Source organism: Schistocerca serialis, chromosome 9 (genome assembly GCF_023864345.2).
Source record: "Schistocerca serialis cubense isolate TAMUIC-IGC-003099 chromosome 9, iqSchSeri2.2, whole genome shotgun sequence".
NCBI lineage: Eukaryota > Metazoa > Arthropoda > Insecta > Orthoptera > Acrididae > Schistocerca > Schistocerca serialis.
Genome location: NC_064646.1, coordinates 17,830,931 through 17,858,778, shown reverse-complemented (window position 1 = coordinate 17,858,778; position 27,848 = coordinate 17,830,931). Strand labels below are relative to the sequence as shown.

Here is a 27,848-nt window from a genome sequence, read left to right as displayed (position 1 = left end):
ACCGCAACCATGGCAGCAATAACAATAATCGTTCGGACCGTAATAACAATCGGTACAATGCGAATAATAACCGGAATGACGGAAACCAGTATCATACTAGCGTGATACGGGCTGCGCAGAATAGTAATAACGCCAGAGGGTGTGACCAGCCGCCTCAGCAGTATCCGGGGAGCGTATCTGCTGGGACGAGACAGGGAAACCGTTAGCCGCGCCAGTGAGGGGCCGAGCGGGCGTGGAGAAATTTTGGCGGCCCAATAACAGGAGAAAACCCAGGTATCGTCATTATGAAAATTCCGTATGGAATAATCAACGGCGGGAGAGTGTGCCAGTGTTAAGAGAAAAGAGTGCGCCCACAAGTAGTAGATCAGCTGTATACACGGCAGTAGAAAATACATTCGCTGTCAGTGAGGACAATTTAAGTAGTGTTCCGGAAATCGATTATAAAGTGGCAGCTGTAATACCCACAGCGGAACTGGAGATTGAGTTTAAGAATGATTCGCAAGTGTTGAAAGAAGATCAGATGTCGGATAAAACGTCCGTCATCGAGCGAGGGGATGCAGAGAGGGATGAGGTCTGGTTAAGGCAGTTCGGTCGCTTATACGACGAACTAAGAGATTATAGGGGCCTGTACGGGAGGAGTGTTTATAGGGAGCGCGGGCAGGATTTGCCACGTCTCGTCCCACAGGAAGATAGTATTTGTGAAGTGATGGAAAGTTCTGGCCCTAACCGGCAGACTTTACCAGAAATAGTTAATGTTAATGGGGAGCACGAGCAAGATTCGTCGTGTTTCGTCCCGCAGGAGTTAGATGTTGAAGTAGTAACGGAAAGTTCTGGCCCTAACCGGCAGACTTATCCGAAAGTTATAGTGGTAGAAGTAGCCGACCCATCCGACGCAAACCTCCAGTTTAAACATTGCGAGAGTATTAAGGAGAAAGATTACGAAAATTTTAGTGATAGCCGGACACGATTGGTAGAAAAGCACATAGATTACAGCGTGTATGAGGTTAGAGCTGACATTATACAGTCAGATGATAGCAGTGTGGGTTGCGCAGATCCAGAGGAAGTAATTTCAGATGCTACTGGGCACATTCCTCCAGGTAGATTGGCAGATGAGATCAATCTGACCAAAGTGGAATCAACGAAGGTGACAATTAGTGAATTGATAGCAAAGCAACAATCACTAGTTGACGAGTTACAGGAAAAGGTTTCGGTATTGGAGGCGAAGCTACAGACTAAGCCTCAGGACAAACGTGTTAAAATTAAAACTGTATGTAAACAGAGGCTGAAAAAGCCGCCAGATAAATCGGATTTAGGATCAAAGCCGGATGGTTTTTTCTGGAATGACCTGGATATAGACGAGGATTTACTGTGGGAAAATAAAGAAACAGTCGAGGACAAGTGTAGACAGATAGTAGTGTCCGTTAATATGCACGACCTACAACTAAACGTGTTGATTGACACCGGGGCAGAATTGAGTGCTGTATCTGGGAAAATATTTGAGTTACTGAAAGACAGACCTGGTATCGTAGTTATGCCAGTAACAGGAGTGAAAATTATCGGTGCTACTGGGAAGGCCAGTAAACCGGTCACAAAACAGATTTTTGTCAACTTCGAGATATGTGGGGCACGATTTGAACAAGAGTTTGTCGTCGTGCCAGACTTAACTACGGAAGTAATTATCGGGTTAGATTGGCTATTAAAGTACCGTGCAGTGATTAACTGGGAAAGCAAAACTTTGACATGTATGTCACTAGATAAAACAATGGTAGTTGGTTTTGACGAGGCAGGAGACGGTGTGCATAGGCAATACCAGCCTATACACATTGTTAACTGGCCGGATGACATTGACGTAGGAATGAGTTTGAACTGCCATAACATGAGGAATTTCGGCATTGACAAAAGTGTAGAAAGTGAATTGGAAGAGATAATCAAATTCCCTCCACGGATTAACATTAGTATTGGTGTGAAAAAAGATCGTTTGCGAGAAGTAATGAAGCTAAAAGCCGATGCTCGCATACGTCGTCATGACGCTAAAGCGCGTTTTGCTAAGTTTGCAATCGGAGACTTAGTACTTATAAAAGCTCATGAGAAATCGAGCGAGATAGACCATGAAAACTCTAAATTTAAGTTTGTTTATAATGGACCATATAAAGTCATTGGTATGCCTCACACAAATGCTTACGGAATATTGTAGACTTGAAATTGTACCAACCTAGGATCGATTAATACCACACAATGGGTAATTTATACAGTATGTAAAATAGGGTGTAAGATTTAACGATTTGCTAGATTGCCATGCTTTTGACTGACCAAGGTCATTAAAGAAGTTGTAATTAATAAGTAATTAATTTTGATTAATCAATTTAATTTTAATCAATTTAATCATGATCTAATCAACTGAAAAATCCAAGCTGCTAGTTTAAGTTTTCAGCTGAGTCACAGTAGATTAAGGAATGTAAATATGATTTTGTAAATAGCTGTAAGATTTCATAAATATGTGATTTACTAGTCATTGCCGATGTACTTAGACGCTGTTTTAAGTTTCAGGCTAGTACATGCGTGTGATGATGGACAGTGTTGAGTTATCCACTGTGATAGTATTAAGGGACTCCTTGAGATTACTCGGGAGTGAGTTTTTCCTAAAGAATTCAGTGAAACGGACGTTCTGGAAACGCCGTCATAAGGGCGAGTGAGATCAAGCGTGCCGCACACGCGGGCGCAACAATACTGGCGAGGCGAGCCGCTGTCGGCTCTTGTGCCGCTGTTGGCTCTTGTGCCGCTGTCGGCATCCTTTGTACTCGCGAGTACGGAATGTGGAGTTGCTTTTCTTCCCGGACAGCTGATGTGAAAGGATTCTGCTGTCAATATTTATGTTTTATTTTATCTGCTGTATATTATTTTCTTGTTTAGCGTTAATTGGACATGACGAGAATATTAATTATGAAAAGGTTACATAAATATGTGTATTCTATGTAATTAATTATTAGTTTGCGTATTTTGATATACCAGTTTTTTATGACCATGTACTCTGATCAATTTTGCAAATAGTATTCCATTTCTTATAGTGTTACGAATTTTAATGATTTTGGAATAGCTAAACCGTTTTCTATGTTTTCTATGAATTTTGATATGTTGTCAACCTGTTTTATTTTGTGCAAGATGACAGAGTAGAATAAGATTAGGAATGTCTCCACTCAATTATTATGGTCTAAAAAATTTATTTATGCTTAATTAGACGAATGCTAAATTTTGTTGATGTTTTGAGCATATGCATTTCCGCTGTTTCTTTTTTGGGACATTTTCTGAGTCTGTTTACGTTACACGAACATCCTCAGACAATGTGGGGCACGTGTAACGCCGGAAATGCATATCCTCCTATTTCCATCTATTGTACTATTATTTTTTTTTCTTGTTTTGTTACCTCAAGATGTGACATTTCTGTCTCTTTATATATTGTAATTGTTTTACTGTTTGTATATATATATATATATATTTATGCACTCATGTCGATGTATAATTGGTTTGTTTCGTAAATATTATTTGTATTTTTACGCTGGGTCTTGCCTAGGGAAAACTATCGAACGATTACATCGATGGGTCGTGTGAAGAATCAAAGTGTGTAGGATCTTTGGTAGTGTTAACTCTGCCGCGTGGAGCGCGGGCGGAGCAGTCGGAGTCTGGCGGGAGTAGCGAGTGGAGCAGGTGTTGTGTGACGCTCCCGCGAGTTGCCGCGCTTTCGGGGTTTGGCAGCATGTAATTGCGCTCGACTCGCGATGATAGTTTCTGACATGGTGTCGCGGACGGGAAGCATTAGCTGGCGCACATCAAGAGCCCGTTTCGCCTGGTGACCGTGTCGAGAAGAAGGCGCGCCAACATCCAGCTTCTGCCACAGCGACGGCCGACAATGAGTGACTGTCGCCACCTCCTCGATCGACGGCTTCAAACCTTCAATCAACCAACAAGGAAGACTAAAAGCACGTAAAGTTTCAGAACTGTATGGCAGACCTCAGCTTTTCAAATTGTTCCATTTGCCTCGCAAAATTACAGCAACTTAGCATGAACCTTTGTTGCTCATTGTCCCAATTGCATTGCCAAGCAGGGTCCCTTCCTTTTCCGAAATGAGCCCGAGGGTCGTTGAAATTCAAACGCCAGCATCATTCGATTTCACTGCTTTAATTTCAAAGTTCAGCTGGCTACAATATTTAGATTGCACAAGCACAAATTAAGAGTGCGAGTTTTGTTACCGTATTTTAGTTACCTGTGACTGCAGCTCAGCTTGGTACGTACTAAATTTTACTATTGTTAATTGTTCAGAATCATTTAATTCAAGTTCAAAGTTAATTCTCTTATTTCTAAATTGCGTAGATTCAAGTAGCTTTTGAAATGATTGTTGAGGTAGTCCAAGACTAACCTTATTTTACTGAATGTCGATGTGCTTCAGAAAGAAAGCTCACTATTAACTTCAGTCACTAAATTAACTTTCGATTTTCCAGTTTTATTAATTCTTTTGCTAAATTAAGTCAGAGTGTAGCGAAATTTATTACTTCTGACAAACTTTCAGTTTTCACACTACACGTGTCAACCTTCAGTTGCCACGCTTCTAGTGCTAATTATATGTGTAATTACCTTTCTTTTTCAGTTACTATAGTAATTGTCCTTAGGACTGGCGACCGTAATTTCCCCCAAATCTCAAATATCTAATTACCGCTAGTAATTGTTAACGTAACGGCCGCACATTTACTTTCTTTATTAACTTTATCCCTATTTCAAAATTAATTTCCACCAGTTTCACTTGCATTTTTCCTTCCATTTAGATGTAACCCTTTCCTCCCTCTTTACCGACAGGTTAACTTCGGTGACGATTGCTTTTCCAAAATTCCCATTAGGTACACGCGGTTTCATTTTTCACTGTCATTAAGGTCGATAAGTGAGGGGGGAGGTTACACGTGGCGACCTGGTGACAGGACAATCTTCAAATTTGAGGTTGTTCTGGACACGAATTTTGCATTGTGCAAGTCTCGTAACAAAGTACTGGTTACGAAATGGCCGTTACGTCAGCGAGAATAAGTAGTGGGTGTAATCCTAATTATATTTGAGATTTGGCAGTTATATTGAAAATTATTAAAATGAGTGAAGGCAACAATTGCCAAAATTTGGTAGACTTGGATACGGAACAATCGTTCGAACAGTGGGAAACGCGCACGGCGGTTCCCATTGTTCAGGGGCAGGCGGCTAGCATGAAAGACGCGACCGCCGAAACGCAACAAAGAGCAGAAATGGAATTCCAAACTTTAGAAAATGTTTCGGAATCGGAAGCGAAAATCAAATCTGTACCCCTTGATGATGAATACGGGGGAACATGTATAGAGGAACCAGCTACGGAAGTAAAACCGGTAGTCTCCGGGAATTTAACTGATTTATTGAATGTTTTGATTAATGAAATCAAGAGTCGATCGGCAGAAATTATAGCTCTGTCTGCCAAGCAAGAAGCTCAGTCTGAAAAGATTGAACGAAAGCTAGACAATCAGAACAAAGCTATTAATGTTGTTAACAACAATGTTGGAGTTGTTAATACAAAAGTTGATAAAATCAAAGAAGATATTGTTGTAATTAATACCGAAATCGGTAATCTTAAACAGGAAATGATAGGCGTTCAGGCGGAAATTGCGAGCATAAATACTCGTTTTGATTCCGAAATTAGCAGAATCGAGAGAAGTGTAGGAGAAGCAGTTGCTCCGATCATCGAGAATAAGGTGACGGAACAAATTCAATTAGTGAAAAAAGAGGATCAACAGAAGGTGGAAACTTTAAAGGCTTTAGTGTCCGAAGTAGACACTAAAGTGAGGGAGCAGGCTAATACCTGCGAAGAGAAAAAGAGGGAAGTGGAAACGCTTGCGACAACCACTTGCCAAGTAATTATGAGAGTGTCGGAATTAGAAAAGAAACTTGACGAAAAACAGAGCTATGTGCCAATCTGTGCACATAGTTCGGAATTGTTGACGAAAGAGGAGCGGTTCGACCCCTTGAAAAAAGGCGGTATACACGCGACGGATTTCATTAAAAATTGTGAAAGAGTTTTACCCAGATCATGGACTAATGAGAGAAAAATTAATGCGGTTATTGATGTGCTGGCTGGTGATGCCAAGCGTTGGGGCTTAAACCTCAACATTACGAACCTGACTTTTGACGAGTTTAAAAATTTGTTTCTGGCTGAATACTGGTCAGAGCAAAAACAGCAAAGTGTCTGGCGCGAATTTGACGTATCGAGGCCTTTCGATGCGAATTCGCGCGGCTCGATGAAGGAGTTTTGTGAGGGCTGGATCCGCAAGTTGGAATATTTGCGTGATCGCCGCACGGAATCCGAAATAGTCTGGGAACTCTACAAAAAGCTTCCAGATGATACAAAACGCTACGTAGGAAGCAATTACAGGACAATAAATGATTTCCTGGAAAGAGTGGAGGACGAGGACAATTGGCGCAATAATCGCGACAGTGGTAGAGGCCGTGGTAACAACAAAGGGTACCACAGCAACCACACCAACGATAACCATGGGAATAATGCATACCGCAACCATGGCAGCAATAACAATAATCGTTCGGACCGTAATAACAATCGGTACAATGCGAATAATAACCGGAATGACGGAAACCAGTATCATACTAGCGTGATACGGGCTGCGCAGAATAGTAATAACGCCAGAGGGTGTGACCAGCCGCCTCAGCAGTATCCGGGGAGCGTATCTGCTGGGACGAGACAGGGAAACCGTTAGCCGCGCCAGTGAGGGGCCGAGCGGGCGTGGAGAAATTTTGGCGGCCCAATAACAGGAGAAAACCCAGGTATCGTCATTATGAAAATTCCGTATGGAATAATCAACGGCGGGAGAGTGTGCCAGTGTTAAGAGAAAAGAGTGCGCCCACAAGTAGTAGATCAGCTGTATACACGGCAGTAGAAAATACATTCGCTGTCAGTGAGGACAATTTAAGTAGTGTTCCGGAAATCGATTATAAAGTGGCAGCTGTAATACCCACAGCGGAACTGGAGATTGAGTTTAAGAATGATTCGCAAGTGTTGAAAGAAGATCAGATGTCGGATAAAACGTCCGTCATCGAGCGAGGGGATGCAGAGAGGGATGAGGTCTGGTTAAGGCAGTTCGGTCGCTTATACGACGAACTAAGAGATTATAGGGGCCTGTACGGGAGGAGTGTTTATAGGGAGCGCGGGCAGGATTTGCCACGTCTCGTCCCACAGGAAGATAGTATTTGTGAAGTGATGGAAAGTTCTGGCCCTAACCGGCAGACTTTACCAGAAATAGTTAATGTTAATGGGGAGCACGAGCAAGATTCGTCGTGTTTCGTCCCGCAGGAGTTAGATGTTGAAGTAGTAACGGAAAGTTCTGGCCCTAACCGGCAGACTTATCCGAAAGTTATAGTGGTAGAAGTAGCCGACCCATCCGACGCAAACCTCCAGTTTAAACATTGCGAGAGTATTAAGGAGAAAGATTACGAAAATTTTAGTGATAGCCGGACACGATTGGTAGAAAAGCACATAGATTACAGCGTGTATGAGGTTAGAGCTGACATTATACAGTCAGACGATAGCAGTGTGGGTTGCGCAGATCCAGAGGAAGTAATTTCAGATGCTACTGGGCACATTCCTCCAGGTAGATTGGCAGATGAGATCAATCTGACCAAAGTGGAATCAACGAAGGTGACAATTAGTGAATTGATAGCAAAGCAACAATCACTAGTTGACGAGTTACAGGAAAAGGTTTCGGTATTGGAGGCGAAGCTACAGACTAAGCCTCAGGACAAACGTGTTAAAATTAAAACTGTATGTAAACAGAGGCTGAAAAAGCCGCCAGATAAATCGGATTTAGGATCAAAGCCGGATGGTTTTTTCTGGAATGACCTGGATATAGACGAGGATTTACTGTGGGAAAATAAAGAAACAGTCGAGGACAAGTGTAGACAGATAGTAGTGTCCGTTAATATGCACGACCTACAACTAAACGTGTTGATTGACACCGGGGCAGAATTGAGTGCTGTATCTGGGAAAATATTTGAGTTACTGAAAGACAGACCTGGTATCGTAGTTATGCCAGTAACAGGAGTGAAAATTATCGGTGCTACTGGGAAGGCCAGTAAACCGGTCACAAAACAGATTTTTGTCAACTTCGAGATATGTGGGGCACGATTTGAACAAGAGTTTGTCGTCGTGCCAGACTTAACTACGGAAGTAATTATCGGGTTAGATTGGCTATTAAAGTACCGTGCAGTGATTAACTGGGAAAGCAAAACTTTGACATGTATGTCACTAGATAAAACAATGGTAGTTGGTTTTGACGAGGCAGGAGACGGTGTGCATAGGCAATACCAGCCTATACACATTGTTAACTGGCCGGATGACATTGACGTAGGAATGAGTTTGAACTGCCATAACATGAGGAATTTCGGCATTGACAAAAGTGTAGAAAGTGAATTGGAAGAGATAATCAAATTCCCTCCACGGATTAACATTAGTATTGGTGTGAAAAAAGATCGTTTGCGAGAAGTAATGAAGCTAAAAGCCGATGCTCGCATACGTCGTCATGACGCTAAAGCGCGTTTTGCTAAGTTTGCAATCGGAGACTTAGTACTTATAAAAGCTCATGAGAAATCGAGCGAGATAGACCATGAAAACTCTAAATTTAAGTTTGTTTATAATGGACCATATAAAGTCATTGGTATGCCTCACACAAATGCTTACGGAATATTGTAGACTTGAAATTGTACCAACCTAGGATCGATTAATACCACACAATGGGTAATTTATACAGTATGTAAAATAGGGTGTAAGATTTAACGATTTGCTAGATTGCCATGCTTTTGACTGACCAAGGTCATTAAAGAAGTTGTAATTAATAAGTAATTAATTTTGATTAATCAATTTAATTTTAATCAATTTAATCATGATCTAATCAACTGAAAAATCCAAGCTGCTAGTTTAAGTTTTCAGCTGAGTCACAGTAGATTAAGGAATGTAAATATGATTTTGTAAATAGCTGTAAGATTTCATAAATATGTGATTTACTAGTCATTGCCGATGTACTTAGACGCTGTTTTAAGTTTCAGGCTAGTACATGCGTGTGATGATGGACAGTGTTGAGTTATCCACTGTGATAGTATTAAGGGACTCCTTGAGATTACTCGGGAGTGAGTTTTTCCTAAAGAATTCAGTGAAACGGACGTTCTGGAAACGCCGTCATAAGGGCGAGTGAGATCAAGCGTGCCGCACACGCGGGCGCAACAATACTGGCGAGGCGAGCCGCTGTCGGCTCTTGTGCCGCTGTTGGCTCTTGTGCCGCTGTCGGCATCCTTTGTACTCGCGAGTACGGAATGTGGAGTTGCTTTTCTTCCCGGACAGCTGATGTGAAAGGATTCTGCTGTCAATATTTATGTTTTATTTTATCTGCTGTATATTATTTTCTTGTTTAGCGTTAATTGGACATGACGAGAATATTAATTATGAAAAGGTTACATAAATATGTGTATTCTATGTAATTAATTATTAGTTTGCGTATTTTGATATACCAGTTTTTTATGACCATGTACTCTGATCAATTTTGCAAATAGTATTCCATTTCTTATAGTGTTACGAATTTTAATGATTTTGGAATAGCTAAACCGTTTTCTATGTTTTCTATGAATTTTGATATGTTGTCAACCTGTTTTATTTTGTGCAAGATGACAGAGTAGAATAAGATTAGGAATGTCTCCACTCAATTATTATGGTCTAAAAAATTTATTTATGCTTAATTAGACGAATGCTAAATTTTGTTGATGTTTTGAGCATATGCATTTCCGCTGTTTCTTTTTTGGGACATTTTCTGAGTCTGTTTACGTTACACGAACATCCTCAGACAATGTGGGGCACGTGTAACGCCGGAAATGCATATCCTCCTATTTCCATCTATTGTACTATTATTTTTTTTTCTTGTTTTGTTACCTCAAGATGTGACATTTCTGTCTCTTTATATATTGTAATTGTTTTACTGTTTGTATATATATATATATATATTTATGCACTCATGTCGATGTATAATTGGTTTGTTTCGTAAATATTATTTGTATTTTTACGCTGGGTCTTGCCTAGGGAAAACTATCGAACGATTACATCGATGGGTCGTGTGAAGAATCAAAGTGTGTAGGATCTTTGGTAGTGTTAACTCTGCCGCGTGGAGCGCGGGCGGAGCAGTCGGAGTCTGGCGGGAGTAGCGAGTGGAGCAGGTGTTGTGTGACGCTCCCGCGAGTTGCCGCGCTTTCGGGGTTTGGCAGCATGTAATTGCGCTCGACTCGCGATGATAGTTTCTGACATGGTGTCGCGGACGGGAAGCATTAGCTGGCGCACATCAAGAGCCCGTTTCGCCTGGTGACCGTGTCGAGAAGAAGGCTCGCCAACATCCAGCTTCTGCCACAGCGACGGCCGACAATGAGTGACTGTCGCCACCTCCTCGATCGACGGCTTCAAACCTTCAATCAACCAACAAGGAAGACTAAAAGCACGTAAAGTTTCAGAACTGTATGGCAGACCTCAGCTTTTCAAATTGTTCCATTTGCCTCGCAAAATTACAGCAACTTAGCATGAACCTTTGTTGCTCATTGTCCCAATTGCATTGCCAAGCAGGGTCCCTTCCTTTTCCGAAATGAGCCCGAGGGTCGTTGAAATTCAAACGCCAGCATCATTCGATTTCACTGCTTTAATTTCAAAGTTCAGCTGGCTACAATATTTAGATTGCACAAGCACAAATTAAGAGTGCGAGTTTTGTTACCGTATTTTAGTTACCTGTGACTGCAGCTCAGCTTGGTACGTACTAAATTTTACTATTGTTAATTGTTCAGAATCATTTAATTCAAGTTCAAAGTTAATTCTCTTATTTCTAAATTGCGTAGATTCAAGTAGCTTTTGAAATGATTGTTGAGGTAGTCCAAGACTAACCTTATTTTACTGAATGTCGATGTGCTTCAGAAAGAAAGCTCACTATTAACTTCAGTCACTAAATTAACTTTCGATTTTCCAGTTTTATTAATTCTTTTGCTAAATTAAGTCAGAGTGTAGCGAAATTTATTACTTCTGACAAACTTTCAGTTTTCACACTACACGTGTCAACCTTCAGTTGCCACGCTTCTAGTGCTAATTATATGTGTAATTACCTTTCTTTTTCAGTTACTATAGTAATTGTCCTTAGGACTGGCGACCGTAATTTCCCCCAAATCTCAAATATCTAATTACCGCTAGTAATTGTTAACGTAACGGCCGCACATTTACTTTCTTTATTAACTTTATCCCTATTTCAAAATTAATTTCCACCAGTTTCACTTGCATTTTTCCTTCCATTTAGATGTAACCCTTTCCTCCCTCTTTACCGACAGGTTAACTTCGGTGACGATTGCTTTTCCAAAATTCCCATTAGGTACACGCGGTTTCATTTTTCACTGTCATTAAGGTCGATAAGTGAGGGGGGAGGTTACACGCAGTTATCTCTTTTTTCGTTTTGTTTTAAGCGTTTAGGGCTAGGCTGCAGTATTCTCCAAAGCAGTAAAAGGAAGATGCACTTTCACTCCCACCCAGCTATTACAGCCATTTTTATTAACACTACTAGTGTTTCACTAGTAATAAAATAATGGCATGTATTATATGTTAAGATGTGGACAAAAGTATTAAAGCTGGAGTTTTACAAATAAGTATCTTTAATAGTAAAATTTTACATAATAATAATGATAATGAGAAACTGTGTAGCAAAATTCACACAGTGAAAATTCAAAATCTCGCCGTCCATGAGGGTCGTTTTGTAGTTGTTCGGTTGAGCTGAAATTTTGGACATAGCATGTTTTTAATTGATTATAACAAGTAGAAGCGTAGAAGATAAACAATTCGAAAACCGAACAAACGGTTTCACCCTAAATAGATGTGACAGCATCTCATGGCGCCGCCATGTACAGCAGAATTGTGGAGTACGTTGTTCAGTGTTGTACTAACAAGGGAAACTCCCCATCGCACGCCCATCAAATTTAATGGTAAGGTGGTCCTGTGAACAGCCCAAGAAAATTTGAACACAGATCAAGCATGGAAACAGGAAGAAGGGGTACTGGACTGTGAAAGGAAATGCAAGATAGAGAACGCGAACAGTCAAACGAGAAGAAGTGCAAATGTAGAGCAGCCTGTAACAGCGATGGAGTCGTGGTTAAGTGGTTACGGTGTAGGGGACCCAAGTGTGCGAGTAGCGATAAAACCTTTCGCGTGCCAATTTTTTTTTTCGCTTTATTCAAAATAGTGTCTGCGTCGTGGTGTAAGATCCGTTTACAAAAGCCAGGTGTAAGGTGGAGACCTACAATGACGGTTGATTGTGCACAACTACCCCATTAGCAGCCGAAAGGAAGTGGCTTTCGAATGGAAACCGTAAACATTTCATGACAAGTTCACAACTCAACCGAATCCTCCAACGGAAAACAATTCTGGTGTTTTATAAACGGCATTAGTGACAGCACATATGCCATATGATAGGAATCTCTTACGGACGCACCTAATTTGAACGACTGGTATGTGAGTGAGATTTTCTCACTTCTTGCCCGATAAGGGTGTTCTTATGAATGTGCCTGTGATAACTCCCAAGGAAATGATGAAAACGTGATAGCTTATCACATAAGCTGCAACTAATGAACGTAACTCTTTCACAATCAGTCAGCTTCTCCGTGCTCTGTCAAAATATATATTATAACGTTTTTGAAACTGTGTTCCGTTTTGGAAGTCTTGACTCATGAATTCCTTTGTTGTAACGTAGGTTACATCCATTTATATGTTGTTTTCATTTCTGTGAGACGACAATGTGGTATCTCGCCTGTTCTCACTAGTCATGACATTTACATGCGACAGTAACGTATGCCTACCACATGACTCCTTTTCTATAGCAAATGTACAGTATGACAACGGCCAAACTACAGAAAGAGAACAAACATTTTAATGACCGGACGGACAGTTCATAACCTTGTGAAAGAAAAAAGTTCACACCCATTAACGGCACGTGGAAGTTTTGAAACACGGCTGGTCCACTGGGTAGTCCAACACGGTGACCACTTACCCAACACACAGCTCATTTTTCAGGCTGTCCTTGGACCGTTCAATGTTTCTGTTTTGCTGTTTTTCACAGTTCAGTACACCTTCTTCCTGTTTTAACGCTTTATCTGTGTTCAGTTCATGACGTGCTGTTCACTGGGCCATGTTACCACTAAACTTGAAGTGGGTTGAGATGGGGAGTTTCGCTTGTAAGAAGCGGAATGAGTAGTTCTCCGTTGGTAAGGTTGCCCACTTCGGCTAGAGTTGTTGTATGCAATGAGTTGTCGTTAGTGTTTGCTTCCTCTTGTACGTACTGCCAAGCTGACTTCTGCGTGGTTTCGCAGTCGGTTTAGTAGAGTATGTGCGTCTAGTTAATTTGGTATCACGTTTTCAGACAGTGATTTTCGATGGCTTGCCAGTGTTTCCGCATTGACGTGTGATTTGTGATTGGTGGTTCTTGGTTTTCTTTGTATGTTCACCGCTTGAAGTACTATTTATAATATTTGCCTTCTGTTTGGGCCACCGGTCGGACACCTTATGTGTTTCTAGTTGGTACCATGCCTAGGGAAACAGGATTCGGCTCGTATGCGAGTGCTTTCACAGTGAAGTGTGGTTACTAACTTGGAACGTTAACTTTATATTTGTTTTGTGTGTGAAACGTGTGGGAAGTCGTGGACCAATAATTAATTGGTCAGATGCTAAGTAGCACCAACTGTCAACTGAGATCTTTCAGCGGTGAAATTCAATGAATTCTTGTATTGATTTCTTGTATCTCTGATTACAACATCCCTTATGTGTTTAGTGATGAATGAAATATACATGGAGCTAGGTACTAAATACTGCACTACTGAATGTGGAAGTGTTTCTAAGTCCTAGTTTCTCAGCTGTCACATTGCATACCTCTGTGGTCTTCCAGTCACCAAGGACTTCATAAAATCGCCAGCATTCGTTGAATAAATATCAATTCACAGAGTGCCCTCACACTTAATAAGATCTTTAAGTTTTTTAAATCCGCTTGAAGCACGTCTAATGTTATGAAGTCAATTGTCTTATTGTACTGGTGTGTCACGTGTCCTCTGTGTGTTGTGCAGATTCATGTTTTATCTATTGTACGTCATTGATGAGTAACCCATACTACTATATAACACAAGTTGTTGTTTATCATTGTTTCCAAAAATCTCCAAAAGTACTTAACTGATTCATTTCAGATTTGTGCACCGTACTCTAATGAACGTTAAGACGGGCAAAGGATGTAAAAAAGTTATCAGTAAAAATCAGGAAAAGTTCTTGACCAGTTCAGTTCGAAAATACATAGACTACATATTTAATTTACGTATAAGAAGATGTCGAACAGTTCTCGACCCATTTAGTTGAATTTTAAATTTAATAAACATCAAGTCGGATCCCTTGCACAATTATAATTGAATGACAAAGACTACTATTTAATTATTAGCTTTTAGTTCATCAATCCTTGCGTTTTCCTTTAATGTTCTTGTGTGTTTGTTAAATAAATTGTTTCGATATTGTGAACGTAAGTTGAATAAAATTTTGTAAGTGTACTTTTTTCTAAATGCAATAAGTCGCCTTCGGCGCAGTGTTGCCAAATGTTGATGGTCTATAAACTGCATTGTATTCTGATTCCTGGTTTCTGAATTTTCATCAGGAATTTAAAAATGGTTAGCTAATGATATTTTGACTAAAAAGAGAAATATTTGTAACTGTAGGTTAAATCGCTTTCTGCAGCTCCTGTTATAATATTGAATTTTTTAAGTGATTTAAAGAAAAACAGGTTATATGTTGATCTTTGGATTAATAGCTTCTTGTACGTGTGTGCTTAACATTTTGCGATAAAATCTGGTGCGATTTCCCGCCAAATAAATTTATAACTTTCAGTTTCCATTCAACTGATCACCCCCACCCCCCACCTCTGGAACTCCGCCGTCAGTAGTATATGACGATAAGCTATTGTTTTAAATATCTTACCAAGGATAGTCAGCTTAAAACCGCACTATCGTTCGATTCACACATAATACATGACATTGATGTCTGAGCAGTTGTTTTATTACCATATAAAACCTAAAATGAAACATAGCACTGAATTCCAAAGTATTTCTCGAGGTGCTGAAATATTCAGTGTATTGGAAGGTATGTACATCGAGATGATTACAAGTAAACGATGACGCTCATGTGAATTTGGTGATTTCTGTGGGAGGGATAAACTTGGCCCACCAGTCTCTTAGTTTACGATCTTTGAATGTCTGTACAAAGACGCAATGCCTTACATTCTCCTTGTATTTTTCTCTCTGTCTCTGTTCCCTCCTACTTGTTACTCTCCTTCCCGATCCATTTCCCACCCTCCCACTAACCACTTCTCCCTTCTGTTTCTTCATGTTTTTCGTTCCATATCGATGTAACCCTGTGAATCTACCTCAAACTATTTTTCTCTCTCACTCTGGCCAGCGCTGTCATTTGACCGCTCCACTGTCTATCTTTCTTTCTTACCTCCCTCTCTCTCGCTTTGCGTTATCCATTCTTTTCTTGTTCTGCAACTCTCATTCTCTGATTTTTGCACCTCTTACCTTTCTTCTCTCTGTCTCTCTCCCTGTTTATGTACCTACATGTGGCTGTGAGTACTATATACAAGTATACAAGCGCATTGATTGTGTTTGCCGTTTTTCCCAGTCTGGTCGTGCAAAGCAAGACTGGTGATGGTTTTTCATGGCTGTGTTGGTGGAGCATTGAGTGTTACTCCTCTATTAAGATCAGATTACGTGGTTCTGCAAAAAGTCGATAAAAATAATGGATGTCATATTAAACACGAATTCAATGAAAACTCATTCACTGTAAAGGCACAGACACAATTTTATTCACACAAAGTACATACATGCCTGCAGATAGGTAAATCCGGAATATATTATACAAGGATATGTGAACTTACTACTGTAAGCAGAGGGAACAACAGCACAGGGGTCGACGTCACGGCATTAGATATAGCTGAGTTTATTGACAGACGGGAGTTCGCTGCTTGTTACAGGGCAGAGGGTGGTAGGTTCCGATGGGTACGTGAACAGGGGGGTAGGCAGTGTTGTTTACATTGACGTTGGGGTTGAAGCTGCCAACGCCGAAGTTCACCCTACCCACTCCAGAGTCGCTCGATGCACCTGGTGAAGGATAATGCTTGTTATTTACATTGACGTTGGGGTTGAAGCTCTCACCGCCGAAGTTCACATCCCCCACTCCGATATCGCGTCTCTCGTTAGGCTGGTCTTGGTGGCGATGCTGCCCGGTGCTGGGATTGGTAGGCACTGCAGTAGCAAAGGCGGCGGCTGCCGCGCCCAGGATCACCACGGCGAGCACCTGCGGAACAACAAGTACAGGCTAAAAGCCGACTCACACCAGATATCAGTGAAGAAGGGACGGAACGCTGGGTGGGGTGACGGTCAGAATTTGGTCTGGCCGTACTAGACGCAATGTGAGCTCAAAGTCACTTCACCTTACCACAATTATTGGAGAGGTCAAAGTAACGTTATGATATACTATCTGCGACACTAAAAGTCGTACTATAATATCAGAATTAAGGAATTTCCAGTGATAAATTTTATTACTGCAAATGAAAACGTCATAAAGTATGATCAGCAATATATATATATATATATATATATATATATATATATATATATATATATATATATATGTATATATATATATAGTGCTATTCGTTGTATTTAGTTACTTATTTCTAAATAACAAATGACATAAAATACAAATGTAATTTTCTCCTTCAAGAGAGACAAAATTTTCCACAGTTGAAAAAGTTATTTCATGGAAATTGGTTCATTCATTTACGTCCTTATTTGTAGACAATGCATATTCTGTCCAAGCGTAGCAAAACATAAATTAGTTTTCACTCTCAGCTATGTGGCGTCCCTTGTGCAAGAACACTCAATAGAAAAAAATATCGAAGCTTTCATGGGCCTTCTGTGCGTATCACAAAAAGCAAAGCAAGAGAATCGAATACAGTCTAAGAAGGTGCAAAAACAAAAAGTTCACAGCTGTTGAGTTGAGAGAGTGCAGATAAACTAAGGTAATTTATAATTTTAAAAGACGATGACGGCAATGCCAAAGCTCTCTTCCCGAGACATCTTGACTCTAAGGTCCCGTCGGTCTGGTACGGTTCTATTGACTGCCTCAGTGAATCCTTTCATTTGAAATGCATAGTGGAAATTACTGGCCTATCGTTCCCTACCAGAGCATTCCATCAAGTGTGAATCTACGTTCACATAGCCTTCCACCATGTAGGAATACCACTCAGTGAAAATTCTAACTGTGTCTGGTTTTTTCTCATGAACAATATCTCTAAGCTACAATGCATTTAAAGAAACGCATAATGCAACCATCAATGGCTTTCCTAATGAGTGTATATTCTCCAGCAATCCGTTTAAGTGAAGAAATCATCTTTAAATCAAGGATTAACACCCTATCAAGTAAAATACAATTATTTAAACGTTTTCATTTGCACCATATTTTGCGAGTGTTTATATGTAAGACTTTGAACTGAAAACAGTTACTTTAGCGACCCCAAGAAACATATTCCTTTAACTTGATGTAGTGCTAACCTATGACCTGAATTCAGCCTCATGACCGAATCTAAATCTCTGAGAATAAAAGCTTATCACACTAGCTTTTGGACGTTCTGGGACACCGTACTAATGTTCACTTTCTTCTAACCACGTTTTGCGTTTCAGAAATATACTCCAAGAGCCAAAGAAACGGGTAAATCTATCTAACATCACGTAGAGCCCCCGCGAGCACACAGAAGGGCCACAATACGACGTGGCATGGACTCGACTAACGTCTGAAGTAACGCTGGAGGGAACCGACACCATAAATTCTGCAGGGGTGCCTGTAAATCCATAAGACAACGAGGGGTTGCAGATCTCTTCTGAACAGCACGTTGCAAGGCAACAAAAATATGTTCGTGTCTGGGGAGTCTGGTTGACAACCGAGGTGTTTCAACTCAGAGGAGTGTCCCTCGAGCCAATCTGTAGTAATTCTGGACATGTGAGGTGTCGCATTGGCCTGCTGGAATTGGCCAAGTCCGTCGGAACGCACAGTGGACATGAATGGTTGCAGGTGGTCAGGCAGGATGCTTACCTACGTGTCACATGTCAGAATTGTATCTAGACGTGTCAGGGATCCCATATCACTCCAACTGCACAAGCCCCACACCATTATAGACACTCCACCAGCTTTAACAGGTCCCTGCTGACATGCAGGGTCCACAGATTCATGAGGTTGTCTCCACAGAAGTATACATTCATCCGCACGATACAATCTGAAACGAGACTCGTCCAACCAGGCAATATGTTTCCAGTCATCAACAGTCGAAAGGAAGTGTTGATTGGCCTAGGCGATGCGTACAGCTCTCTGTCGTGCGGTCATCAAAGGTACGCGAGTGGGCTTTCGGCTCCGAATGCCCAAATCGGAGATGCTCCGTTGAATGGTTCGCGCGCTGACACTTATTGATGGCCCAGCATTCAAATCTGCAGCAATTTGCGGAAGGGTTGCCCTTCAGTCACGTTGAGCGATTCTCTTCAGTCGTCATTGGCCCTGTGCTTGCAGAGTGTTTTTCCGGCCGCAGCTATGTCGGAGATTTGATGTTTTACCGGTTTCCTGATATTCGCGGTGCACTAGTGAAATGGTCGTACCGGCAAATCCCCAGTTTATCGCTACCTCGGAGATGCTCTGCCCCAACACTCGTGCGCCGATTATAACACCACGCTCAGACATGCTCAAATCTCAATAACCCGCCATTGTAGCAGCAGTAACCGATCTAACAACTGCGCCAGCCACTTGTTGTCTTATACAGGCGTTGCCGACCGCAGCGCCGTATTCTGGCTGTTAGCATATATCTGTATTTGAATACGCGTGCCTATACCAGTTCCTTTTGCACTTCAGTGTAATTGCAGTATGCACTGGGTGTCACAGAACTCGTACTCTGCAATGTCTCAGGCGTCTTTCCTAAAAGCAGATCAAAAAAAGAGCACCACTTTGCGTTACAGTTTTATTTAATAAGCGCATGGAGATTCCAGCGAACTCCAGTGGCAGACGCTGCAGGAGAGGCTTGCTACATCACTGTATAGCCTTCTATTATAGTTCCACATGGAGGCCTACCGACAGTCGTTCTTCCAGCACAAGTGTATGTGGCTGGAACGGGGAAAGGCAGAAGTGAGGCTAGTTCAGAAAGAACCTTCTGCCACACACGATAAGGTGGTTTCGCAGTATAGCTGCAGATGTACTACATATTTAGTACCTTTCATTTTTATTCAAAGACGGTGTATTATAATTATATATAGTGATGTAATTCTTGTTAACTGCTGCCTATCTTATCTGCACAATCTGTATGAGGTGTGTATGCAACACAAATCGTTTAAAGTATGTGGCAAAAGTAACGGTGAATTGCACTAGGTGTTCTGTCCCATTCACTTGCTTTCACAGATGGAATGCGATACTTGCTGATGCTTGTCTAGTACTGCACCATCTCTAGGAGGAAGACTGGGTCCGTTCCGATATTAGCGATAAGAATAAATACACAAATTTCTTAAGGTTTTTGTCAGATTAGAACTGTGGACGTCTATAACTGCGCCAGCCGCAGTGGCCGAGCGGTTCTAAGCGCTTCAGTCTGAAACCGCGCGACCGCTACGATCGCAGATTCGAATCCTGTTGCGGGCATGGATGTGTGTGATGTCCTTAGGTTAGTTAGGTTTAAGTAGTTCTAAGTTCTAGGGGACTGATGACCTAAGATGTGAAGTCCCATAGTGCTCAGAGCCATTTGAACCATTTTACTATAACTGTGAGCCGCACAGTAATTCTTACCAGTTGTGGCCTGTGCTGCGAGAATGTACCCCAAGGAGTCTATTGTTGCTTAGGTTGCGTTATTTAACTTTTTCTGTTTTAGTTTGTATTTGCTTTTATACTCTTTGTCAGAATTTTTAGTAAATAATATGAATAAATCTTCGCATACTTCCCCGTCTATCCTAAATTCGTACACCCTATGGAAAAAAGAGAAGGATCAACTGGAAGCTATTATCCAAATCAGGCGGAAATTGGAAGATGTTATGTACACGTAGAGACAAACAAATGATTACCATTTCAGAAAAAAAAAATGATTGCTTCAAGAGAAAAAACTACAGAAGTTGAGCAGTCGACTACGCTATGGTCGACCTCTGGCTTGGCACTTATTGATACAGTTTTTGGATGTCCTCCTAAAGGATATCGTGCCCTAATTCTGTCCAGTTAGCGGGTTAGGTCGTCAAAACCTCAAGCCAGTTGGAGGGTCTACCCTTAATACTTGTAACTTTCTCAACTGGGGATGAAATCTGTGGCCTTCCTGGCGAAGGTCGGGTTTGGCAAGCAAGAAAAGAAGCATTAGAAACTCTCGATGAGTGCGGGTGGGCATTATCTTGCTGAAAAATAAGCTCAGGTTCGGTGCCCTCGAGGGCTAACAAAGAGAGGAGCAGGATACCGGGGACGTAAAGTTGTGCTCTAAGGGTGCTGCGGATGACACCCAAAGGGGTCCTGCTACCAAAAGGAATGCTACGCCACACCATTAGCTCTGGTTTTAGGGCCGCGTAGCAGGCGACAGTCAAGTTGCTACTCCACCGCTGTCCGGAACGTCTCCAGACAGATCTTCGACCTTGAATCTCATTGACTGGAGCAGAACTGTCTTCAGTCAGAACATGGCAGATGTTCTTCACTGGAATTCAGGAATATTTACTTAGTTTTTTTTGGTGAAAGAGTTTCGGAAAATCGTGTTTAATAACTCTGCCTTAGTGGCACTGGCGTCGGTGACTTCAAGGTTGTTATCGCGCAGTGATGATATTGATTGCGTCTTGCCACAGGTGTGCTTTATGTATGACCAGAATCTCTTTGGGTTTTCTGCCAAATTTCGAGACAGAGATTCGTTGTGGGAATTATTGAAAGCATCTCACATTGAAGTTGTTGTTGTTGTGGTTTTCAGTCCTGAGTCTGGTTTGATGCAGCTCTCCATGCTAATCTATCCTGTGCAAGTTCTTTCATCTCCCAATACCTACTGCAACCTACATCCTTCTGAATCTGCTTATTGTTTTCATCTCTTGGTCTCCCTCTACGATTTTTACCCTCCACGCTGCCCTCCAATGCTAAATTTGTGATCCCTTGATGCCTCAGAACATCAGAACATGTTCTAACAACCGGTCCCTTCATCTAGTCAAGTTGTGCCACAAACATCTCTTCTCCCCAATTCTATTCAATACCTCCTCATTAGTTACGTGATCTACCCACCTACTCTTCAACATTCTTTTGTAGCACAACATTTCGAAAGCCTCTATTCTCTTCTTGTCCAAACTATTTATTGTCCATGTTTCACTTCCATACATGGCTACACTCCATACAAATACTTTCAGAAATGACTTCCTGACACTTAAATCAATACTGGATGTTAACAAATTTCTCTTCTTCAGAAACGCTATCCTTGCCATTGCCAGTCTACATTTTATATCCTCTCTACTTCGACCTTCATAAGTTATTTTGCTCCCCAAATAGCAAACCTCCTTTACTACTTTAAGTGTCTCATTTCGTAATCTAATTCCCTCAGCATCACCCGACTTAATTCGACTACATTCCATTATCCTCGTTTTACTTTTGTTGATGTTTATCTTATATCCTCCTTTCAAGACACTGTCCATTCCGTTCAACTGCTCTTCCAAGTCCTTTGCTGTCTCTGACAGAATTACAATGTCATCGGCGAACCTCAAAGTTTTTATTTCTTCTCCCTGGATTTTAATACCTACTCCGAATTTTTCTTTTGTTTCCTTCACTGCTTGCTCAATATAGAGATTGAATAACATCTCAATCCCTTCCCAACCACTGCTTCCCTTTCATGCCCCTTGACTCTTATAACTGCCATCTGGTTTCTGACAAATTGTAAGTAGCCTTTCGCTCCCTGTATTTTACCCCTGCCACCTTTAGAATTTGAAAGAGAGTATTCCAGTCAACACTGTCAAAAGCTTTCTCTATGTCTACAAATGTTAGAAACGTAGGTTTGCCTTTCCTTAATCTTTCTTCTAAGATAAGTCGTAAGGTCAGTATTGCCTCACGTGTTCCAACATTTCAAAGGAATCCAAACTGATCTTCCCCGACGTCGGCTTCACCAGTTTTCCCATTCGTCTGTAAATAATTCGCGTTAGTATTTTGCAGCTGTGGCTTATTAAACTGATAGTTCGGTAATTTTCACATCTTTCAACAACTGCTTTCTTTGGGATTAGAATTATTATATTCTTCTTGAAGTCTGAGGGTATTTCGCCTGTCTCGTACATCTTGCTCACCAGATGGTAGAGTTTTGTCAGGACTGGCTCTCCCAAGGGCGTCAGTAGTTCTAATGGAATGTTGTCTACTCCCGGGGCCTTGTTTCGACTCAGGTCTTTCAGTACTCTGTCAAACTCTTCACGCAGTATCGTATCTCCCATTTCATCTTCATCCACATCCTCTTCCATTTCCATAATATTGTCCTCAAGTACATCGCCCTTGTATAGACCCTCTTTATACTCCTTCCATCTTTCTGCTTTCCCTTCTTTGCTTAGAACTGGGTTTCCATCTGAGCTCTTGATATTCATACAAGTGGCTCTCTTTTCTCCAAATGTCTCTTTAATTTTTCCTGTAGGCTGTATCTATCTTACCCCTAGTGATATGCGCCTCTACATCCTTACATTTGTCCTCTACCCATCCCTGCTTAGCCATTTTGCACTTCCTGTCGATTTCTTTTTTGAGACGTTTGTATTCCTTTTTGCCTGCTTCATTTACTGCATTTTTGTATTTTCTCCTTTCATCAATTAAATTCAGTATCTCTTCTGTTACCCAAGGATTTGTACTAGCCCTCGTGTTTTTGCCTACTTGGTCCTCTGCTTCCTTCACTATTTCATTCCTCAAAGCTACCCATTCTTCTTCTACTGTATTTCTTTCCCCCATTACTGTCAATTGTTCCCTTATGCTGTCCCTGAAACTCTGTACAACCTCTGGTCTAGTCAGTTTATCCAGGTCCCATCTCCTTAAATTACCACCTTTTTGCAATTTTTCAGTTTTAATCTACAGGTCATAACCAATAGATTGAGGAGAGAGTACACATCTGCCCCTGGAAATGTCCTACAATTTAAAACCTGGTTCCGAAATCTCAGTCTTACCATTATATAATCTATCTGATACCTTTTAGTATCTCCAGGATTCTTCCATGTATACAACCTTCTTTTATGGTTCTTGAACCAAGTGTTAGCTATGATTAAGTTATGCTCTGTGCAAAATTTTACCAGACGGCTTCCTCTTTCATTTCTTAGCTCCAATCCATATTCACCTACTATGTTTCCTTCTCTCCCTTTTCCTACTGTCGAATTCCAGTCACCCATGACTATTAAATTTTCGCCTCCCTTCACTACCTGTATAATTTCTTTAATCTCATCATACATTTCATCAATTTCTTCGTCATCTGCAGAGCTAGTTGGCATATGAACTTGTACTACTGTAGTAGGCATGGGCTTCGTGTCTATCTTGGCCACTATAATACGTTCACTATGCTGTCTGTAGTAGCTTACCCGCACTCCTATTTTTTTATTCATTATTAAACCTACTCCTGCATTACCCCTATTTGATTTTGTACTTATAACCCTGTATTCACCTGACCAGAAGTCTTGCTCCTCCTGCCACCGAACTTCACCAATTCCCACTATATCTAACTTTAACGTATCCATTTCGTCACGATATCCACTATTTGTGCAGGATTATTTGTTGCTAAGAAGTCAAATATGCTTTCGCATTCATTTTCGCTTCGAGTGGGCTCATGAACTAATTGTTCAAAATAATTTTATGAGAAAGCATTCAGTACAATTTTGGATGAGGTTTTATGCCTGCCGCCGGCTTTAAATGTTTAATTTTTCCAGCATATCGAGGGTAGATTAAAGTCACCTCCAACTATAATTGTAAGAGTGGTGTACCTATTTGAAATGAGACTCAAGTTTTCTCTGAACTGTTTAGCAACTATAGCTTCTGAGTCGGAGGGTCGGTAAAACAACCCAGTTAATAGTTTATTCCGATTGTCAAGTATAACCTCAACCCATACTATGTCACTACAAGGAGAACATCTTCTGACAGCAATAAATACTCCGCCACAAATTGCATTTAATCTATCCTTTCTGTACACTGTTAGATTGTTATAAAAAAAATTTCTGCTGAGTTTATTTCCGGCTTTAGCGAGGCTTTCTGTACCTATAACTATTTGAACTTCAGTGCTTTCTATTAGGGCGTGGAGCTCTGGTTCTTTCCCAACACAGCTACGACAATTTACAATTACAATACCGATCGTTTCTACAACTAACGTACTGTCTTTTACCTGCCCACTTTGAGATGGACGCCCTTTCTGTGGTTCCCTGAGGCCCTCTAACTTAAACAACCACCCAGTCCCTTCCATAAAGTCCCCGCTACCCATGTAGCCGCTTCCTGTGTGTAGTGGACTCCTGACCTATTAAGCGGAACCTGGAAACCCACCACCCGACGGCGCAAGTCTAGGAATCAGCTGCCTACACGGTCACATAACCGCCTGAGCCTCTGATTCAGACCCTCCACTCAGCTGTGCACCGAAGGACCACAGTCGGTTCTATCGACGATACTGCAGATCGGTGAGATCCGCCTTAATCTCGCAAGCAAGACTGGCAGTCCTTACCATTTCTGCTAGCCGCCCAGAACCAGAGAGAATCTCCTCCGATCCAAAGCGACATACGTCATTGGTAACGAGCCACCACCTGCAGTTGGCTGCTCCCTGTACTCTTCATGGCATGCGGAATCAGCCTTTCCGCATCCGGAATGACTCCCCCCGGTATGCACATGAAGTACACACTAGCTTCCTTCCCCTATTAGGCAGCTATGTTCCTAGGAATCCCCATTACGCGCCTAATGTTGGAGCTCCCACACTTTGTGAATGCCCAGATAAATGATGTGTATATAAATGTAAAAAAAGGGCGAAATGCGATCAGAAGTACTAAATATGTAGAAAAAAAGCAGAGGGAATCCTTCAGCTGAAGGTTAGTAACAACAAACCATCGCATACTTACGGCTTTCATATTGGCTTGCTGAAATTGTGTGTCGGCTAGGAACGTGTTGGATCACGGTGTGTGCCTTCCTCTGGAGACATCTACCCTTTTATACTCATTCGGCCGCTTGTACTGGCCTCAGAATGCTGATTCATTGCCACAATTCAAAGGCCGGAGGGGAAGTGTGCATTTGTTGCCATTGTGTGCTTCACTTTCCACCTTCCCCGCTTCCCGGTACGGAGTCAGTTCCCGCGTTTCCGCATACCGGTACTTGTTGCTTAGGCCGAAATCTGAGCAGTATAACTGAAGGACGCCATACACTCTACTGCCGCATCGCAGAAAGAAGAACTATATAATGTGTGTGTCAATAGGGAGGTGACGCAGCACAGTAATAATATTCACATCTGTACGATGTATGTATGGGTGATAATTTTGTGGTGTGGTGTGAGATAGTATGCCATAGATTTTCAGGCGCACATGCGGTTCCTCTTCGTCCAAATGTCTTGGCCCAAACTCGTATAGGGGTTGAACCGGACGTGTCGCATTACACGCCCTAAATTAGAGACTTGTGACCCTTTGGTTAAGCCGGCTGGAGTGGCCGAGCGGTTCTAGGCGCTACAGTCTGGAATCGCGCGACCGCTACGGTCGCAGGTTCGAATCCTGCCTCGGGCATGGATGTGCGTGATGTCCTTAGGTTAGTTAGGTTTAAGTAGTTCTAAATTCTAGTGGACTGATGACCGCAGCAGTTAAATCCCATAGCGCTCAGAGCCATTTGAACCAACCCTTTGGTTAAATTGTCTGGCTGATGGAAAGTTTGTGAAATACAAATTTAATAACAGTAATAATAATATTGGTAACTAATATTGACAACTAAATTAACGACCCATAAAATATGATGGCCACACAGTTACGATTTGGTTAGAATAATGTTCATTCAGAAAGCAAACTAATAGCGAAAGTGGTCGTATCTAGAGTTACAATTACACTCGAGTGCATAACCATTTGACACAGTTCCGTCAGTTACAGTCTCTTCGCGAAATACAAGTCCAATCCTCTAACTTGCTAGCAACATGAAAAGTTTGAGCTTACAACAGACACGCGGCTGCTCACTGCTCAGAGACTAAGTCCCGGTTTAACACACAACGCGAAATTCTCTAAGTCGTTTCACTTCCTAGCTACCTAAAGACCGACCGTCCGCTTTCACATCTCCACCAGCAGTGTACCCTTTGGAGTCTAGACCAGGACTGTCCCTCTGCCCTTCCCCGGCCGAGTCACCCCCGTGCCGATCACCGTCGCTCAACTGACTAGGGCAGTTCCCTTTCCTGAAGCCGTCCTTCTGATTGGCTACAGCTTATTCTACATTATTTTAGATTAACTATTATGCACTAAATTTTGCAAGAAATAGTCTACTACCTAATGATTCAATAAGGGGTCATGCTGTCATCGTTCGATGTGTTTCATGTGGTGGATATGAAGATCTGATGCTTAACTGAAAGTACTGATAATTTAAAATTAACTATTCTTTTAGACAAATAAAGTTACATAGTTGATATTTACAACATTTGTCATTTTAATTATGCCCTTCTATATGATATGTGGATCTTTAAGACCGACCAAAACGTTCAGATTTTAACATTCACGTCTTTCTTACAAAACTGGTTGACTTCACTTTAACGGTAAATTATAAACTATTATAGATATGATCAATATTCCAGTTTTATTGGGATCGCCATGAAAATGTATGAAGGGTACTAGATTAAAATTACCGTGGCTTCATGCCCTGAATTACTACATAATTAAATTGTTTTCATAAATGTTTCCGTTTATGGTTGATCTTAGGTGCGCCATATTTAACACTGCTACATCTCCTTGGCCACAAATTGCTTCTACGGGGTATCCCTATGACATAGGTTCTCGTCTGTCTCACTCCCACACTGCAGCACCTAGACCTCATTCAGAACAATAGATGCCTGTACATTTCCCCATCTCTGCATGGTCTTGAACGACAGGGTTTGTTTAACAATTCCTGAAGGCTGACTCTTTTAACCATATACTTATATGAGAACGAAATTCTCGTTAACTCATAGTAGCCGCAGGAACTTGATACTCTACCTACGTTTCTTCAGCATCTAAATTCGCTCCACCCGATTATAAATTTCACAATGGAAGTGGAGAATGATGGTACTATATCTTTTCTTGATGTTTTCGTACGAAGGGAAGCAGATTTAACCTTGGGACGCAGCATATACAGCAGGCCAACTCATACAGATCTCTATCTGCCGGCCACAAGTTGCTATCATCCTGCACAATCCCGTAGTTAATTACTTACGTCAGTTCACGGAGCACTTGTGGTATCTGATCCTGATAGTCTGTCGAGCGAAATACAACACTTGAAGACAGTGTTCGACAAAACGGTTTGTATGAGAGACACACACGTAATTCATTCAGACCCAAGCGAGTTCTATCCAAGGAGCGAATTGAAGATACTAATACACCCATGACTTTGGCCTTTCTGCAGTATTTTGGTGCCATGTCGTCCAGAATCTGATGAGTCGTCGGAGATATGACTCTAAGTATGTTTTTCTACCTTCTACCAAACTCAGGAACCTATTGAGTTCGGTTATGGATGATCGTGGCTTGAGGAA

The 27,848-nt window shown here is 41.5% G+C and overlaps 1 protein-coding gene across 1 annotated transcript; it reads right to left on the bottom strand.

The window, feature by feature from the left end:
- Positions 1–15,934: 15,934 nt before the first annotated feature.
- Positions 15,935–25,287, bottom strand: LOC126419176 (uncharacterized). Its single transcript, XM_050086306.1, has 2 exons — positions 25,225–25,287; positions 15,935–16,447 (listed from the first exon to the last, which is right to left on the bottom strand). Exons 1-2 carry the CDS (start codon positions 25,231–25,233, stop codon positions 16,091–16,093), a joined length of 366 nt encoding a protein of 121 aa, XP_049942263.1. The 5' UTR covers positions 25,234–25,287; the 3' UTR covers positions 15,935–16,090.
- Between the last annotated feature and the right edge of the window lie 2,561 nt (positions 25,288–27,848).